The sequence below is a fragment of the Triticum urartu genome, chromosome 2 (assembly GCF_003073215.2).
Source record: "Triticum urartu cultivar G1812 chromosome 2, Tu2.1, whole genome shotgun sequence".
Taxonomy (NCBI): domain Eukaryota; kingdom Viridiplantae; phylum Streptophyta; class Magnoliopsida; order Poales; family Poaceae; genus Triticum; species Triticum urartu.
In genome coordinates, this window is record NC_053023.1 from 719,072,398 (window position 1) to 719,091,669 (window position 19,272).

At 45.0% G+C, this 19,272-nt stretch overlaps 1 protein-coding gene across 1 annotated transcript; it reads right to left on the reverse strand.

The window, feature by feature from the left end:
* Positions 1-1,064: 1,064 nt before the first annotated feature.
* On the reverse strand, positions 1,065-1,722 carry LOC125534336. The gene has a single exon (XM_048697587.1). The coding sequence runs from the start codon at positions 1,636-1,638 to the stop codon at positions 1,294-1,296; it is 345 nt and encodes a 114-aa protein (XP_048553544.1). The 5' UTR covers positions 1,639-1,722; the 3' UTR covers positions 1,065-1,293.
* Positions 1,723-19,272: the final 17,550 nt, after the last annotated feature.

Sequence of the window (19,272 nt, forward strand, 5' to 3'; positions counted from 1 at the left end):
GTTTAGTTCAATAGCTGCGCACGTTATGGGCTGGTGCCAGGTTTTGATTTCCAAAGAAAGCAAAAAATAATGAGCTGTGCTAAAGAAAAAAAAGGAGGACGTCGGTGGGACTACAACTCAGGCTGCAACAAAATTAGGCTATCGTACAGCCGTGATGATACTTGGATGTGTTTTTTTTAAAATAGTTCCACATCGCTATGATAAATATGCACCCATCAGTTTATATACGTTCCATAATTCTCTGTAACATCAACCAGCCTCCATTGGAAACAAACAGTGAGCTATGGAAATAAGATTGCGATATGCTGCACATACAAGATGCACAACAATGACTTGAGACGCCTACAATGAGGCTTATATAGGGGGCGCATGGAAGCAGCTGATGTGTAGCGAAAACAAAGGTACTGCCATGCAGTCTTGTTGAAACATTATCCTCGGCAGCTGGACGACATCGTGTCAAATACAAAACGAAAGAAAGCATGACGCTGGCCTTGCTAATGTCCAAAGACTCCAGCCTCGATCAGCTCATGACGTTTTTTGCCAAAAAACATGACACTTTTTTGTCGCTAATGGACTCGGGGCCAAACCATAAATGGCTCAAATATTTTTCCAAAAAATCTATCTATCATTGTGCATGACCCCGCTCACTCGACCAACTGATGCGCGTCACCGACGAAGGAGGAGTCGGACTTGGAGTATTTGGCTCACAAAATGTTCTCATTTTTTCCTATTATATTAACCTAGAGTAGAAGATCTTTGTGTCACACTCATAATCTTCCTATTATATTACCCCATGATAGAGGATCATTATGCAATACTAATGGTCTTCCTATTATATTAACCTATGATAGAGGATTTTTGTGCATCGCTCATGATCTTGCCAAACAAGAATGGAAAGAGGATGAAAAGTGGCGACACTAATGAGCCATAGTGTTCAAATAGAGGACATGGACCTATGAATGGTCTTGAGACATGCTTATTGAGCTATCTGGACATACAATGTTTTTTTTCTCCCGTTGCAACGCACGGGCCTTTTGTTAATAATATACAAACAAAACAGGATGAAACAAGAAATTCCACACACAATTATTTTTGATTGGTACAAACTAAAAAGACACAAGTGACCGATCAACGCTCACATACGTAGAAAAACAGAACAAACTCACATGACACACACAAGAAAATAAAAGCAAACAAGGAGCGGGTGGACATCGACCGCTTGAAACCAACATGCAAGAAACATACATATCCAACGAACTAGAGGTCTTGCATGCATGACACGCTCACTAGTCACTAACATGCCTTTTCCCTGACGCATTGCACATTATTCTGGGCACTTTTGCCCTGAGCCTTCCACGCCATCTTCATCTTGCAGAGGCACGAGTGGCCTCCAAAGGCTATGCAGCAGTCCACTCCAACCTTAATGACCTTACCCCCCGAAAAACGCCTGTCTGCAATGGCATTTTTCATACCTTCTCCAAAGCTCTTGAAGCACGCATTCACGACGTCCTGATCGACCAAGTCGCACACCGGCGCACCGCCGACGGCAGGTGCGGGTACCTGGCCCACAGCAACAGCACATATCAGCGCGACGAGCGCCGCCACAGCAACGAGCCTCGGGAGCATTGCTACAGCCATGACCAGATCGATGCAGGATATAGCTGATCGAAGGTCGCTGCACTCACTCACTGCTTATGCCTGATGTGGGTTGTTTTCGTGTAGAGGTCTACTGGAGCTAGCACTAGCTTTTATAGAGCTAGATAGGCGTGGGCATTTATCCCGGTGTACGTGGCTACTATGCTTAATCACGTGGGCTAGCAATCGCCACTTAACCTGACATATTACTCCTCGTGTACCGGTGTACGCTTTCATACGTGACAAATCATGTGCTTCTTCCGTGTCAAAATAAATATCTTCATTTTATACGAATTTTAGTACAAAGTTATATTAAGGTTGAGACTTGAGAGGGAGTATTACACATTAGCTACTGATTCTCATATATCCAGGTATAAATGGATCTCATGTTTTTAAGGCAGGATGATGAATCACACGATCATAGTGAGTTAGGCACATGTCGCTATATATGCGCTGAGTGTCCAAGTGAGCTGAGGAATATCATCGCGCATTACTGCTGTAAGTACATCCCCTACCTGCTTGTTGTCGACACAAATATAAGAAGTGAAGGTGGGTGCACACACAAAGATTGTGCTTTATTAAAACATGGCACTTCTAGGCAAGGTGTGTGGTGACACGATGCGACGATTCACAAGATGGCATTAATTATATTATCACATCATTATAAATATTAAATGTATTTATCTAGTTTATCTAAATGTGCAAAAATATTTGTAACTAATAATCATTTTTCCCACTCAAGAATCACTGAAGCTTAAGCATCTCACTGTGGTGGTGTGCACTGATGAAATCCTTGAAATATAGAAAAGTGAGAAATGACGACCATCAGTTATTTAATAAAGTGGCATGGTCGTATTTAACTCCATTTGTTTTATGAAGATTCTTGGATGGAGGCGCAAAGGATTTGGTTCTGAATTATTTTTACATCAGTTATTGATTCTGCTAATACATATTCTACGGTTCTACCTCACATGGCCCGTCAGAAACAAATTTGTTTTAGGTAGGCCATGTACTCAAACAAATTCCCCAAAAACAATCCCCACAAAAAAATAAGTTCCAAAATCCCGGGTTCACTTTTCCTGACAGAAAATTGAGCGCCTTTCACTGAAGTTGTGCGTGTGCTCAATCAATCTTCAGCTGTGGAGACTTTACCGAACCTGGTTCGCTAAGGTGTTCATGTGAAGACTGCGCACTTCATGTGTTCGGTTCTTGAGTGTGCAGCTACCGTCGAGTACATCGACGAAATGAATTTGTTTACTTATGTGTTCTACTCCCATTTCAATCTTTTACGGTGCTATAAAACCGGGTCAGCGGAACAGAAGTGTGAAGTCTCTGCCCTTCTCCGTTCCACAGTAATTCGTGTATCTGACTAACGAAAGAAACGATTTTCCAACTTCAGATGTCAAAACGATTTTCCAACAAATTGCATGCATCTTTCGAAAAAAAAACGATTACATGCATATTTATGGCTCTGCACTTCTGCAGAACACACAATCTTCCGGCCCAATGAGGACATGAATAGGCCATCCAACCCAGCAAGCTAGCTCCAGGCATCGTTTTTTTTGAAAAAAAACGAAATTTTATTCATTAGCAATAACCAATACATCGTTTGTGAGAAGTGTTACAATTTCACTAATAGGCTCCTCAAACCAAACCGAAGTCGAAAAAAATCTAACTAATCTAGCAAGTTCATGTGCTACTTTATTTGCCTCTCTATTACAATGTTCGAATTTAATCATGATAAAATCACAAGCATAGTGATAGCAGTCATCGAAAATTGCCGCCGCCGCTCCCGCTGACTGTCCTCCGTCTTGCATTGTCTTAACCACCTCCAGATTGCCAGAGTTGATGATTAGGCGATTACATCCCGCCCTTTGCGCTAAATTTAGGCCAAATTTGAGAGCTAAGGCCTCCGCCATGAGAACGTCCGCACAATAGTCTATTTTTCCATTCCTTCCTGCAATAAACCTACCTTTGTCGTCTCTCAATACTGCCCTATTATACCCTCCAGCAAGTCATGGTCAAAAGAGGCGTCAACATTGAGTTTCACAAAGCCCCTAGGAGGACATTGCCAACCCCCCTTTTTTATGGACGCATTTGAAGATGAAGCATTTACAAAATTATATGTAAGAGCTATGATCCCCATTGAGATCTGGGTCGCATTTTGAGTGAATTCCTTATGCACTAATTTCCTTCTTTCCCACCATAGATACCAAGCAGAGATAGCTATCATTTCTCGAACATTTTCGTATCCCATAATGCGCAGATCTTGATCTGGAAGGAGTAATAAGTATTCCAGTATTGCCTCCCCAGCACGATCAATCTCACAAGCTCTCTCAATAATCATATCCAACCCTAGCCTTTTCCAAACCTCCTTCGCTTTTCTACATAGGAAAAGCAAGTGCTTTGTATCTTCTACACCCTGGGAGCATGTAGGACACAAGGGCGAGACCTTCATGTGTCTATTAGTGAGTGTTGCCCGACATGGAAGAGTACCATGTAGTGTCCGCCATAAAAATATTTTGACTTTAGCCGGACAAGATAACTTCCATATCTGACACCATATAGGGTTACGTGTGCTCCGTCCCATCCCGTTGGAATATTTTAGTTTGCTCCCATACTGATAGTTCCACTCCACAGAGTAAGCAGACGGTACCGAAAACAGACCATTTTTCGTATAACTCCAGGCAATAAAATCTGTCATATTATGTTGCGAAATTGGGATTGAAAGAATCCGTTGTGCGTCAATGGTCCACATAGTTTGTCTAATCAGGTCCTCGTCCCAATCATTGGAGACCGGGTCAATCAAATCTACAACTTTTGAGAATAAATGCCCCCTCCTAGGAGTCACAATCTTCCTAGTGGCACAATTTGGGATCCAGGCATCTTCCCAAATATTGATGTTATATCTATCCCCCACTCGCCAAATATAACCTCACTTGAGAGTAGTGATGCCTGCCATAATGCTTTGCCAGGTGAAGGAAGCACCATGCTTTGGCTTGGAGTTCAGCAAATCACCATTAGGATAGTACTTTGCCCTTAGAATAGTAGCACACAAGGAGTCAGGATTATCAAGGAGACGCCATGCCTGTTTTGCAAGCAGAGCCAGGTTGAAACAGTGGATATCACGGAATCCCATTCCTCCTTGGTTTTTTGGTACACACATTTTCCACCAGGCCATCCAGTGCTTTCTCTTCTGGTTCTCCTCGTCTCCCCACCAGAAATGCGCCATCGCGTCAATGATTCCTTTACAATTTTTTTAGGAATTTTAAAGACCGACAATGCATAGGTAGGTATGGCTTGGATCACCGCCTTTAATAGGATCTCCTTCCCTCTGGCAGATAGTAATTTTTCCTTCCAACCACTAATTCTCTTAACAATACGTTCAATCAGAAAACTAAAGCAGTCTGTTTTATCAACACCCACATTTGTTGGTAAGCCCATATATTTATCAGTGAGGGCCTCCGTCATTATATTTAGCGTTGTACACAATTGTTCTTTGATCTCTACCTTTGTATTAGGGCTGAAGAAAATACTAGATTTTTCAACGCTTACCAGTTGTCCTAACGCCGCACAATATAAATCTAGTACTGATTTCAGGTTTTCCGCATTACGTTGGTTGGCTTTCATTAAGATCAATGAGTCATCCGCAAAGAGAAGATTTGTGACCGGTGGGGCGTCTCTACAGACTTTTACTCCTGATATGTTTCCATTCTCCTCAGCATGCACAAGCAAGGCATTCAATCCTTCTGTGCACAACAAAAAAAGTATGGTGATAGCGGGTCCCCTGTCTCAACCCTCTCGTAGGCTTAAATCTCTCACTTTCCTCTTCATTGATCCTTACTTTGTATTCTACGGTTGAGACACATTGCATAATCAAGTTAACCCACTCACGACGAAAGCCTAGTTTCAACATAATCTCCTTAAAAAAACTCCACTCAACTCTATCGTAGGCTTTATGCATATCAAGTTTTATAGCACACAAGCCCTCTCTACCCTCTCTTTTGTTCTTTATTGTGTGAAAACACTCATAGGCCACTAAAATATTATCCGTTATCAATCTACCCGGTACAAATGCACTCTGTGTTGGGATAATAATTTCTGGTAAAAAAACCTTCAATCGAGAAGCCACCATTTTTGCAATTATTTTATATAGCACATTACATAAGCTGATCGGCCTAAATTGAGTTACCTTCTCTGGTGTATTAATTTTAGGAATCATCACGATCGCCGTATCATTCCAACCCTTCGGTATAGTGCATGTGTTGATTGCTGTCAGGACGTCAGGACCTCCTCAATTAAGTCTTCCCCCAGCATGGGCCAAAACCTTTTATAGAAGATAGCATGGAGTCCATCTGGCCCTGGAGCTTTCAAGTCCCCAATATCAAATAAAGCCTTGCGAACATCTTCCGCGGTATAAGGGGCAAGTAGAACATCATTCATTTCGTTTGACACTCTCCTTTGAACAAGTGATAAAACATCTTGATTCGGGTGTTGAACTTCCGATGTAAAAAGCTTTGTAAAATATCCAGTAATGTGATTCGTCAATTCCTTATCTGTTAACCAGTTTCCAGACTCGTCTAATAGTTTCTTTATATTATTTCTTTTTTTCCTGGCTGTGGCAACATTATGAAAGAACGACGTATTACGATCCCCATGCATCAACCAATTTGCCCGTCCTCTCTGTAACCAAAATATTTCCTCTTGCTCCAAAATATTTTCAATTACCATTATAATTTCCTTCTGACGGCATCGAGATTCCGTATTCAATGGGCCACGCCTTAGTTTCTCCAACTCTTTTTTTAATTTTCTAATTCTCACCTTTGGTCCCTTTAGCGTTTCCTGGTCCCAAGTATGTAGATCGGCATGCACTGCTCTCGTACGGTCAGCAAGTGAGGGTCCAATACCTGCTAGCTTTGCTTTCTCCCAAGATGCCTTAACGATTTCAGTGACCGTCTCTTCCTTCAACCATCTCGCCTCAAATTGTTTAACACGCCCTTCTTGTCTTTTAAAGATTTTTTCATCCCAATACTCCATATCCAGTACGATTGGGCGATGGTCAGAATGAACATGTTCTTCATTGATAACTGCCGCTCGTGGAAATTTGTTTGCCCATGCTAAGTTACAGACGGCACGATCAAGGCGCTCACGTATTTCGCCTCTCCTCCAAGTGAACATGTCCCCAAAATAGCCTAGATCATCCAGCCCACAATCCGTTAGGCATTCACGGAACTCTCTCATCATACCAAGTGCTCTAGCTACACCACCCTCTTTTTCCGAGGGGTATAAAATTTCATTAAAATCCCCCAAAACCATCCAAGGATGGTTGCTCTTACTATGTAGATTACAAATGTCATCCCAAGATAGATGGCGTTCATTCCATTCCGGGTGACCATAAAAGCCCATGAACCGCCACTGAACCACATTCTCATACATAAAAACAATATCAATAAAATGGGGCGAAACATAGTTCAACTCAATTTTATTGGACTCATGATAAAACAAAGCGAGGCCACCGGCCTTACCATCACTTTCCACTACAAACATAGAATCAAAACCTAATACGCGACGAAGCTCATCGGCTTTACAATTATTCAAATGGGATTCAGAAAGGAAAATTAAATCTGCCCTTGTACGCTTCTGTAGATCCAGAAGCTCACGAACTGCCGTGTTGGAGAGCATACCACGGCAGTTCCAGCCTAGGATTTTCATTTGGCCCGACGGTCCTCCTCCTCGGAGGCCGCCGATGTGCCAATCCCATCTTTGTCTTCGCCAACTGATTCCCCACCTCGCGGCGCGTACTCTTCCTCCTTCTCATCAGTCTCCTTTGCAACATGCGTAACCCCACCCTCCTCATCCTCGACAGCTACAACTCTACTCGTGCACATCCGTTTGGATGAGACGTTTACATCACCATATAAGATGCGCTCATAACTATCCATCTCTTTCTCAAAATAAAACTCTAAGTCACTGCCCGTTGGACAAGCCCCAAAAGAATGCCCCCTTTCCCCCCTAGCACTTGCTTGCGAGCATCCTCAGCTCTGTTTGGGCCCCCTTTCTTTTTTCTTTCTTTTTTGAATTGCCTCGCATAGGATTTTTTGCTGCATTGAATTTAAAGGGTAGAACATTATTATCTGTATCACCCCCGGCTGTAGCGATTCTCGCTGCAACAGCGCTAGACAGCGCCTCCAACACCCCCGGCTGAAAAAGAAGCTCGCCAGCATCAACTCCATGCGGTTGAGTTATTCTGGGCTTCACCTATGCGTGAGCACTCATGGCCAAGTTACCTGCATGTGTGCTTTGGGCATGTTCAGGATCATAACAAAGTTGACTTTGGTCAACCTCCGCATTCTGGCGCGACTCCAGCATGGTCATGCGGCCCTGGACCTCCTGGCCCCGTCCGCCAGGATTAGCTAGCGCGCTCGTCTGGTCCTCCTGACCAAGCGGCGCACCCGCCGGGGTAGGCGCCACAATCCCTTGAGTCCGGCCCTCCTGGCCGGTGTTCGTCTTGACGGAAGTAGTGGCCCCCTTATCGGAGACCGTGAGCCCGCTCACGGCAGTAGCCACCTTGACGACGTATGTGGCCTTGGCGATGTTGTTGTTGACGATGCCTGTAGTCGAGTTGTTGCCGCCGCGAACGTAGTTCCCGAAGAGGAGACCCCTCCTACTAGCACCTTGGCTCTTCCAATAGGGCTCGACACTAAGGTTTCTTGGAAAACAAACTACTCTCTCCTCTCTTGGAATTTTACAAAACCTCTCTGAAGTATGACCAACTATCCCACAGCACTCACAGTACAAAGGTAGTTTCTCATACTTTACATCATATTTAAAGATTTTTGAACTACCTAAAGGGGTAATCTCTATAGAGCATTTCAGAGGCTCATGCAGTAATATCTTCACCCGCACACGTAGATATTTCTCAACAATTACATGGTTAATGTGCGAAACCTCCAGTACCTCTCCCAGTTGATCCTCGAGAGACCTCCCTACGCTCTCCGTCTTAAACTCGAACGGGAGATCACGTACCTGGACCCATATGGTCATGACGCCAAGGTCGACCTCCGCCGGGTCGCCCTTGCCGTCGAATTCGGCGAAGATGAGGCCGTCCCGCTTGAAGTGACATGGCTGCGCCTTAAGCACAAACCGACGGTCACTCTCAGCGGCGAAATTGAGGATGAACCTCCCGTCGTCGCTGGCCACCTCCTGTATGGTGACCACACCCTGGTTCTTCCAAGCCGTGCTCCGGAGGTCGTCAAGTATGACCCTCGGGTTGACCTGGAAAGGGGACAGGAGGCGCCCCACCACCAGGAATCCGGTGATGGCCTTGCGGGCAGCCTCCATGTCAATGACAAGAGGCCGACGAAGAGAGGAACCAGCTTGGACAATGGCCGGCGACGAGCCCCCTCCCTCCATGGCGTCCATCACCCTCCTGGAACCCACTCCACTCACAAGTTTCTTCCCCACCGCACTACTCACATTCTCTCCCTGACCCGCCATGGAACACTTCACTAGGCCGCCACAAGGAAACGGAAGGAGCAGAGAACAAGTGATTCTGCAATGGTGAGGAACCCGAAGAAAGACAACCTCTCCCGTGCCCACAAATATAGCAAGCCACGGTCCCCTTCCATACAGCCTCGAAAATAAATTTGATACAGTTAACCATGAATAAAATGCCATAAAAGGGCAGTTTCCTAATAATTACAGCACAAACAGCTCCCTCTCCCCCAGATGATCCACGAATGGAAGGATCTGGGATCAAAATCGGCTCCTCCTTCAAATCCCGCTGACATCTCACACTGACACCCAGAATGAAAGGATGTCACAGCCCCAGAATACTTGAGTGTAATAGTTGCATCAGTGAGCATGCATCATGTTAAATTCAAGAAATTGAAATGAGGAATATTCAAAGCCTCAGAAATTATTTTAAAAGAAGGGCAAGAACCCTTTAAATTGCATTAAGTGATTCCAACTTGCCCTAGAAATAGTTTTGAGAATTTTGGCAAGGGTTATATACCTAACCAAAATTTTGGAACATTTTTCAGGAATAATTTGGTCTCTGAACTTAAAACAATATTCTATTTGAATTTGAAAATATATTCAAATATATATGGGATATATTTTCAAATGCTCTGTGATGATTTATGTGCCTCTGGAAAAGTCCATGAAGCAACATAAAAATACTCAGAGGATGTTTTGGCATTGTTGAATTTTGTTTGAATTCAAAACAGTGGCAAAAGATTAAATAAAAGAAAAACAGAAGGAAAATAAAATAGAAGAGAAAGTTACCTGTAGCTCACCTTTGTGGCCTGTTACTGAAGCACCCGGCCCAACCCCTGTCCTGGCCCAGCCCAGTAGGGGCAAGGGGGTCTTCTTCCTCCTCCTGCCAGAAGGATGCAGCGCGTGGTTGCCGCGCGCGCGCACGCGCCTGGCCAGCTCCACCCTGCCTGCGTCATCCCCGACTCGTCCAAGGCCGCCACGACACCCCTGGAACCCCCTAGGCCTCCTCCTCGAGCTCATCCCCTCCCCTGGCTCTCTCTCTCTCACCAACCGAGCGCCGTCATTGCCGCCGCTCGCTGTTGTCGTGGCCACAGCCACTACCTCGCCTCGCCAACGCGCTCAGAGGCTCCGCCTGGTTCCCCTCTTCCTTCTCGCCCAGCCACGCAAGCCGAGGATCACCATGCTGTCGTCTTCAAGCTCGTCACCACCGCATCTGCTCGCCGGACTTCGCCGGTCGATTCGCCGCCTCCGACGCTTCCCCGAGCACGCTGGCCATCCCTACGTCACCGCAGTGAGCCCCGAGTGGTTTCCCCCTTCTCCCCTGGTCGCTTTCGACCTCTAGGCCATAGCCCTGTCTTGGCCGAGAACTCCATGCCGCCGGCGATGTCGCCGCCGTCACCGCATCCACTGAGGCCCGAAACCAAGCGCGGCACCGTTATCCTAGTATCTTTAGGATCTCGGTGAGCCCCTTAGCCAGCCCTCCCGTCCTCTGTGGCCTCGCCCCGTTTCGGTCACCGCCGTTGATCCTAGCCACCGCAACTCTGGCCACCACCACTGGTCGACGCAGCTCGCTCCCAGGAGCACGTAGGAGGAAACCCCGCCTCAAACCGTGGGCTGTAGCGGAGTCCCGACGATCTCCGCCGCGTGAAATGGTCGTCGCCAGCGAAACTCCGACGACTGATGACGTGGACGTCATTAGGCGCTAACCCAACCAGTTAATCACCCTAATAGCCACTGACAACGGGCCCTACCGCAGGGCCAAACCCAGTCAACATTGGGTTTGACCGGGTTTAGCCCCTGTGTCACTGACATGTGGACCCCACATGTCAGGTTTGACCTGGAACAACCCCGGTCGACCTGGTGACATCATGCTGCTGTCATGCTGACGCAATAAAGCTTTTCTGGTGTTTTTATTAATTCAGGAAATTCCAGAAAATGCCCAAAACTTCCAAAAATCATAGAAAATAATCTATAACTCCAATGGAAATAATTTATATATGAAAAATGATCAAAAAAAATCCAAGGAATCTGTTTATGCCATGTTCATGCATGTTTAAGCAAGTTAACTCCACTGATTAGGATAAAACATGATTAAGGTAAATTTGAAAAATAGGTTTGGAGTTGGAATTTGATGTAGTTTGAATTCCACTTCAATTAAAATGACTTGCTGTTGCATTAGCTCAATTCAGTACCTTAATATGTCATATCATTCATTTGCTTGTGCATTGCATTAATTGAATGTTGTTTATGTTCCTTTGCCGGAAATTGTCCCCTCTCAGTAGACGTGTTTCGACAATGAGTTCGATGACACCGATGAAGAGTTATACTATCTTCAGAAGTTCCAGGCAAGCAAAAACCCCTTGTTCATTCCGATACAATCCCACTCTCTCGCTCCTGCTCTCTTTTACTGCATTAGGACAACAACGATTCAACTGTTACATGTTGCGGTAGTTGAACCCCTTTCCTCTGCATGACCTGTCATTGCCACAGTAAATAGATGAAACCCACTAGCATGAGTAGGAGTTGTTTGAGCCCTGATGTGCCTACTCATTCATGCTTGTTTGTCATGCCTGCTATTTCTTAGATTTGTGTCAGGTCTGATTCATCGGGGATGAATTGGAAAGTTGTGAACATGTCCTTCTGTGTGTGAGCTAAGTGTGTTGAACACGATTTGGTAAAGGTACCGATGAGAGGCCATGTAGGAGTACATGGTGGGTTGTTTCATTGGAACCGTCCTTAAGCACCGAGATCTGTATGTGTGATTTAAGAACCAGCTACTACCACACATTGGGCCCGAAACCAATGGAACCTCTCGGCTTCTTAACCACCCTAGTTCTCTGTCCAGGAGTTGCAACTAGTTTCTGGTGTTTATAGGATATGTGTTGGCGGCCGTGCGTAGCGCTGACCCTAGGGGTGGGCTATGATGCGGTAGATACACCGTGGCCGGGCATGCCGGGCGCCCGATTGGTGTCTCAAAACCCTGTACACATCGTCCGGGGCCGTATGTGGAAACCTCGGCCGGACTCCCTGCGGATGGAACCTGGATAGGCGATAAACCTGGACTAGAGACTTGAGTGTTTAGGTAGGCCGTGGCCGACACCCTCGTTGGGCTCCCGCTTGAAGGTTGCCGAGTACATGTCGTGTAAACGGCGGTAAGTGGTGAGAGCGTGTGTGAAGAAGTACACCCCTGCAGGGTTAACATCATCTATTCGAATAGCCGCGTCCGCGGTAAAGGACTGCTTGGTTGCCTGTACAGTTCATAGATAACTTGAAGTGGATACTCTAAAACTCGCAAGATAAGTGTGAGTGCTATGGATGGCCTTCTCGTAGGGAGACGGGAGCGGATCCATAGTGGTGTATTGAATGGTGAATATGTGGACTCGTGTGCGCCACCTCAAAAGAGTTGCTTGCAGTCGTAGTTCAGGTTAGCCACTGAGTCAAAGCTGGCTTGCTGCAGTTAAACTCCACCACCCCCCTTGTTGATACCGATGCATATGTAGTTAGTTCTGATGTAAGTCTTGCTGAGTACAATTGTACTCACGTTTGCTTATTTTATGTTTTGCAGAGAGACATCAGTCTCGCTAGTAGTTCCGTGTGGACTTCGACGTTTAGTTTGCTACCTCAGCTACGATCTTGTGCCCTCGGCATGATCTGGTCGTTAGTCAGGCTTCTCAACCTTTTTCATTTGTAGATGTCTGTACTCAGACATGTTAAAGCTTCCGCATGTGCTTTGTCTGGTATGCTCTGAATGTTGGGTCATGAGACCCATGTCTATAATATCTAGCTCTTCGGAGCCTTTAAATAAAGTACTTGAGCTGTAGAGTTTTGTTGTGATGCCATGTTGTATTAACACATATCGAGCATATTGTGTGTATGATTGAAATGCTTGGTATGTGTGGGATCCGACAATCTACTTGTTTATCCTTGGCAGCCTCTCTTATGGGGAAATGTAGTCTAGTGCTCCTTGAGCCATAGTAGTCCGCTACAGCCCGGTTCACCGGAGTCCTGCTAGCCCAGCACTACTGCTCAGGACACTTGACTGGCCGACATGTGTTTCACTTTGTTCCTATGTCTGTCCCTTCGGGGAAATGTCACGCAGTGACATACGGAGTCCTGCCTAGCCTGCTACAGCCCGGGTTCCCCGGAGTCCTGTTAGCCCAGTGCTACAGCCCGAATTCACACGCTATTGACCGACATGCTCGATGTTGTTCATGTATGCCTGTCCCCATAGGTCTGTGCCGCTTTGGGTCCACGACTAGCCATGTCGGCCCGGGTTCTCTGTCATATGGATGCTAGCGACACTATCATATACGTGAGCGAAAAGGCGCAAACGGTCCCGGGCCATGGTAAGGCGACACCCGTGGGAATACCATGCGTGAGGCCGCAAAGTGATATGAGGTGTTACCGGCTAGATCGATGTGACTTGGAATCGGGATCCTGACAGCTTTGGTATCAGAGCCTGACTGCCTGTAGGATTACCAAGGCAAACCGGTCGAAGTTGAGTCTAGAAATGCTTTAGTTATGTAAGGGAATTGATTGTGGAAGGGAACGTAAGGCTCTTTTTACTCCTTTACCTTATGCCCTCTGATCTGAGTCATTCTCTTCTCTTCTACGGGGATTAAGAACTAGGCCTTCTCATTTATCTATCAGGATGACGAGTTACTATGTTAGAGACTTATAGGATTGCTAGTTTCAAGCCTCAGTTCCGTTCCTACTACTTCCGTATGTTGACAGTTGATCTCGGAACTTTGATATTGTGATGTTGAGTGGTTATGCCACCATTTTGCAGGATGTCTCAAATCATTTTGAGTATTTACAGCCGTTATGCTGTCCGAGTCATCCTAGGTTTCTACATAGTCTGATGCATTTACAAATCCATTCTTTCTGTTCCCGCTGTCCCTTTGGGCCAGATTAACCACACTAACCAGTGTGTTGAGGTACCACTGCCTCAACATTTATGTTGGAGCTATTATTATGACCCTAGTTGCCTTAGAGAACCTCTCAGTAATCTAGCAATGCTTTGTATCCCAGTGTGATGATTCTGGCCATCATTCTCGAAAGCATCTCGTGGTGCCATTTAGTAGTAGGTATTCTACTCCTGGGTTCTTGACCCAAGATTCACTCTACTTACCTCGTGTTGATAGTGTTTGGTAGTTCCTTTAGGATTTTAGTAACCTTTGCGATAGTCCTCGAGGTCCGTGGTACATCGTTCTTCCAACTACCATGAACTACTTATGGCAGAAGTTCCTCGTTAAACCGAAAGATCACAACTAGAGTGCTCTTGGCGATTTCTCGATTCTGTGTTGTTAATCTGCCAGTCCTTCCTTTTCTGCATGGGTTTTATCCGGAAGAAACATGTTGAACTTGGTTCAACATGCTAATCCATGAATCCACAACTAAAAAAAAATCAGATGTTCTTTGAGTTGTCCCCTTTCAGTTATATTCCGACCTTCATCTATCAATTGATAGTTAGGAATAGTTGTGCATTCATGTTCATCGATGCCTATTATTCTTGCGGCCCGTCGAGCCATTCTATTTCAGAATGACTAGGAGAAACAAACTCCAGTACCTCATCCATATCTAGGATTGGGTCAAAGCAGTTGTATTCCGCAGATCAAAATGCCAATCCAGCTTTTGATTCTGTTCTACCCTGAAGTATTGCCCTCTTTATGTCAGGATTGTCATGAGAATTGCACCATCTCTCATGAATTCTTGATGCAATGATACTTCTTGCCATCATTTTTCATTCCTCGGTCCCGTGTTCTCGCAACCAGAATGCCGGCAAGTGAACCATGATGTGTGAAATCAATACTACTAGCAACCCCGTTGCTTGGTAGCTAATGGACAATAATTTCATTCTTAGCGTGTTGGTTATTGAATCATCATCCTAAGATGGATCGTGCTACCTAGCCCTTATTTTCGGTGCACTATTCGATCAATGAGATAGGATTGTGGCAATCCATCACTCTCTTGGTCCCATCGTCTTGCCCTGAAAAGCAAGAATGTTCTCGAGTTTAGTAACATATCGGTGGTTCGTGATTTTCCGAATATCTTCTCAAAAGTATTACCAGGTTGTCACCTGACCGCTATGTTGAGTTCGTGATCATGTTGGTTTTTCCTCCAAACCACCCATTCTCCAAGAATCCGTGTTGGATACCCTGAGCTAGTTGGTTAAGCCAAACAACAGCTTGGAGAGTTGGAAGATAAAGCTTGTCTGACTTAGTTCATGTTAAGGGATATATTTTTGTGTGTGTGTGTTGAAGAAAGATGATATCTCCATCGATTGGTCCTCGTGATCAGTTGTTGGATCTATTGCCTTGTCAAAACTTTGACTTGAGTATGGGCTATCGTCAACTCAAATCAGAACCAACGATGTTCGTAATGTTGTATTACTCGTAGTTGATCCCTCGAGCATACACCATTACATCTTTGGTCTGACCAATGCTATCACCGTGTTTACATGATGGTGGAAGTCTAGTGATATGGAAGCTCGGATGAGTTGTTGTTGAGCCCATCAGCAGCATTTTGTCTCCCCCATGATTCATGTTGAACATTACACTAGTATTGGAAACTTTGTAAGCATTGCCTTCATATTCCGTTCATGAGGTATATGTTTGGATGAAAGGAGTGACCTCCTCTAATTCACGTGCATTTTATGTAAGTTGTCACCGTGAATTTGAGAAAGCTTGTTTTTGCTTCCTTTGGAACCATCCCAAGTCGGTCATGCATATGTGCGAAGTATTCTATGGTTTGAAGACTTGCAACCTTCAGCCCATATGTATTCCCTAGCACCCCAAGCCACTGATTGATTTGCTCAAGGAAAAGGAGTTGCTGTGCGAATACTAGTTTATGCACAAGACTTCGATATCCTCGTTGATGGTGCCCCACCTGAACTCGGTAGTGTTTTATTATAAGACTACTACGTGATCATGCTTGTCTGGGACAGTGTGTTCACATGTATGTAGCAGAACCAGCTCATGTTTTGGAGCTTGCCATCGTGGTTCATTCCCCGAGAATCTCGCAACTCTGTCTCGTCGGTTTGTGTTGCAAACTTTCTTTTCTAGGCAGGCTGTCTGAAATATCCTGTTTCCAACCAGATCTGAATCTCAGGCAGATATGATGATTGGAACATTCCCAACATTTGCATTTTGTTCCCAGCTTGCACCCCATTGTGCCAATTTTCCATGGTTTGTCCTTCTCAGCAGTTGCTGTCAAGGATCATCCTCAAAAGTGGACATACCATGGGTTCCACCCATTTCTGGTGATAGGCAAAAATCATCCATTGCGTTGTCTTCAACAAGGTAGTCCACATCATCCATCCTAGTTTGAGTATGCCATTCTTCCGAACTTCCTCAAACGATCGATTGTGATTTTCCTTAGGCTGGTATAAAGAGTTTCAATGATCTAGATATCAAAAGTAATTCTTTTTGCCACTTAAGGGAATAATTCTATGAGTCACCTCCCCCGAGGTGTCCCGTAATGGGATCATGGAAATTTCTCCTTGCTACTTTGAAACCCTCGTTAATTGTTTCTTCCATCCTTTTTAAGGTGTGTTTTGTGTCTCAGCTCAAGAGATGTTCAACGTCTCATTTCGCGAGTTGATCGTGAGTTGCTCGGTCTTTAAGAAGATCGATTCCTATAGAGTTATCTTGCTCTTTTATCCTCGTGTTGGGTGAAGATCTCACAAGCAAAGATGCCAAGATCAATATGACGCAAGGAGTCGACATCTTTAAGAAGGGAAGTTGGATCAAGAAGATCATGTTAGCTTGTGTCCCTCTGTCTCCTTACCTCACGACTTGAATCTCGGGATGAGATTCTTGTTTAGTAGGGGTGAGTTGTCACAGCCCCAGAATACTTGAGTGTAATAGTTGCATCAGTGAGCATGCATCATGTTAAATTCAAGAAATTGAAATGAGGAATATTCAAAGCCTCAGAAATTATTTTAAAAGAAGGGCAAGAACCCTTTAAATTGCATTCAGTGATTCCAACTTGCCCTAGAAATAGTTTTGAGAATTTTGGCAAGGGTTATATACCTAACCAAAATTTTGGAACATTTTTCAGGAATAATTTGGTCTCTGAATTTAAAACAATATTCTATTTGAATTTGAAAATATATTCAAATATATATGGGATATATTTTCAAATGCTCTGTGATGATTTATGTGTTGGGTTTCGTAGTAATTTCAAAATTTCCTACGCACACGCAAGATCATGTGATGCATAGCAACGAGAGGGGAGAGTGTTGTCTACGTACCCAACGCAGACCGACTGCGGAAGCGCTGACACGATGTAGAGGAAGTAGTCGTACGTCTTCACGATCCAACCGATCAAGCACCAAAACTACGGCACCTCCGAGTTCGAGCACACGTTTAGCTCGATGACGATCCCCGGAGTTCGATCCAGCAAAGTCTCGGGGAAGAGTTCCGTCAGCACGACGGCGTGGTGACGATCTTGATGTACTACAGCAGCAGGGCTTCGCCTAAACTCCGCTACAGTATTATCGAGGAATATGGTGGCTGGGGGCACCGCACACGGCTAAGGAATAGATCACGCAGATCAACTTGTGTGTTCTAGGGTGCCTCTACCTCAGTATATAAAGGACCAAAGGGGGGGGGAGGCTGGCCGGCCACAAGGGGTGCGCCAGGAGAGTCCTACTCCCTCCGGGAGTAGGATTCCCCCCCCCCCCATCCTAGTTGGAATAGGATTCGCGGAGGGGGAAAAGAGATAGAGGGGGCCGGCCACCTCTCCTAGTCCTAATAGGACTAGGGGAAGGGGGTGGCGCACAGACCACTAAGGCCCATCATGGCCCATTTAGCTCCCGGGGGGTTCCGGTAACCTTCCCGGTACTCCGGTAAAATCCCGATTTCACCCGGAACACTTCCGATATCCAAACATAGGCTTCCAATATATCAATCTTTATGTCTCGACCATTTCGAGACTCCTCGTCATGTCCGTGATCACATCCGGGACTCCGAACAACCTTCGGTACATCAAAATGTATAAACTCATAATATAACTTTCATCGTAACCTTAAGCGTGCGGACCCTACGGGTTCGAGAACAATGTAGACATGACCGAGACATGTCTCCAGTCAATAACCAATAGCGGGACCTGGATGCCCATATTGGCTCCTACATATTCTACGAAGATCTTTAACGGTCAGACCGCATAACAACATACGTTGTTCCCTTTGTCATCGGTATGTTACTTGCCCGAGATTCGATCGTCGGTATTCCAATACCTAGTTCAATCTCGTTACCGGCAAGTCTCTTTACTCGTTCTGTAATACATCATCCTCACAACTAACATATTAGTTGTAATGCTTGCAAGGCTTATGTGATGTGCATTACCGAGAGGGCCCAGAGATACCTCTCCGACAATCGGAGTGACAAATCCTAATCTCGAAATACGCCAACCCAACATGTACCTTTGGAGACACCTGTAATGCTCCTTTATAATCACCCAGTTACGTTGTGACGTTTGGTAGCACCCAAAGTGTTCCTCCGGCAAACGGGAGTTGCATAATCTCATAGTCATAGGAACATGTATAAGTCATGAAGAAAGCAATAGCAACATACTAAACGATCGGGTGCTAAGCTAATGGAATGGGTCATGTCAATCACATCATTCTCCTAATGATGTGATCCCGTTAATCAAATGACAACACATGTCTATGGTTAGGAAACATAACCATCTTTGATTAATGAGGCTAGTCAAGTAGAGACATACTAGTGACGTTTAGTTTGTCTATGTATTCACACCAGTATTATGTTTCCGGATAATACAATTGTAGCATGAATAATAAACATTTATCATGATATAAGGAAATAAAATAATAACATTATTATTGTCTCTAGGGCATATTTCCTTCAGTCTCCCACTTGCACTAGAGTCAATAATCTAGATTACACAGTAATGATTCTAACACCCGTGGAGCCTTGGTGCTGATCATGTTTTGCTCGTGGAAGAGGCTTAGTCAATGGGTCTGCAACATTCAGATCCGTATGTATCTTGCAAATCTCTATGTCTCCCACCTGGACTAGATCCCGGATGGAGTTGAAGCGTCTCTTGATGTGTTTGGTCCTCTTGTGAAATCTGGATTCCTTTGCCAAGGCAATTGCACCAGTATTGTCACAAAAG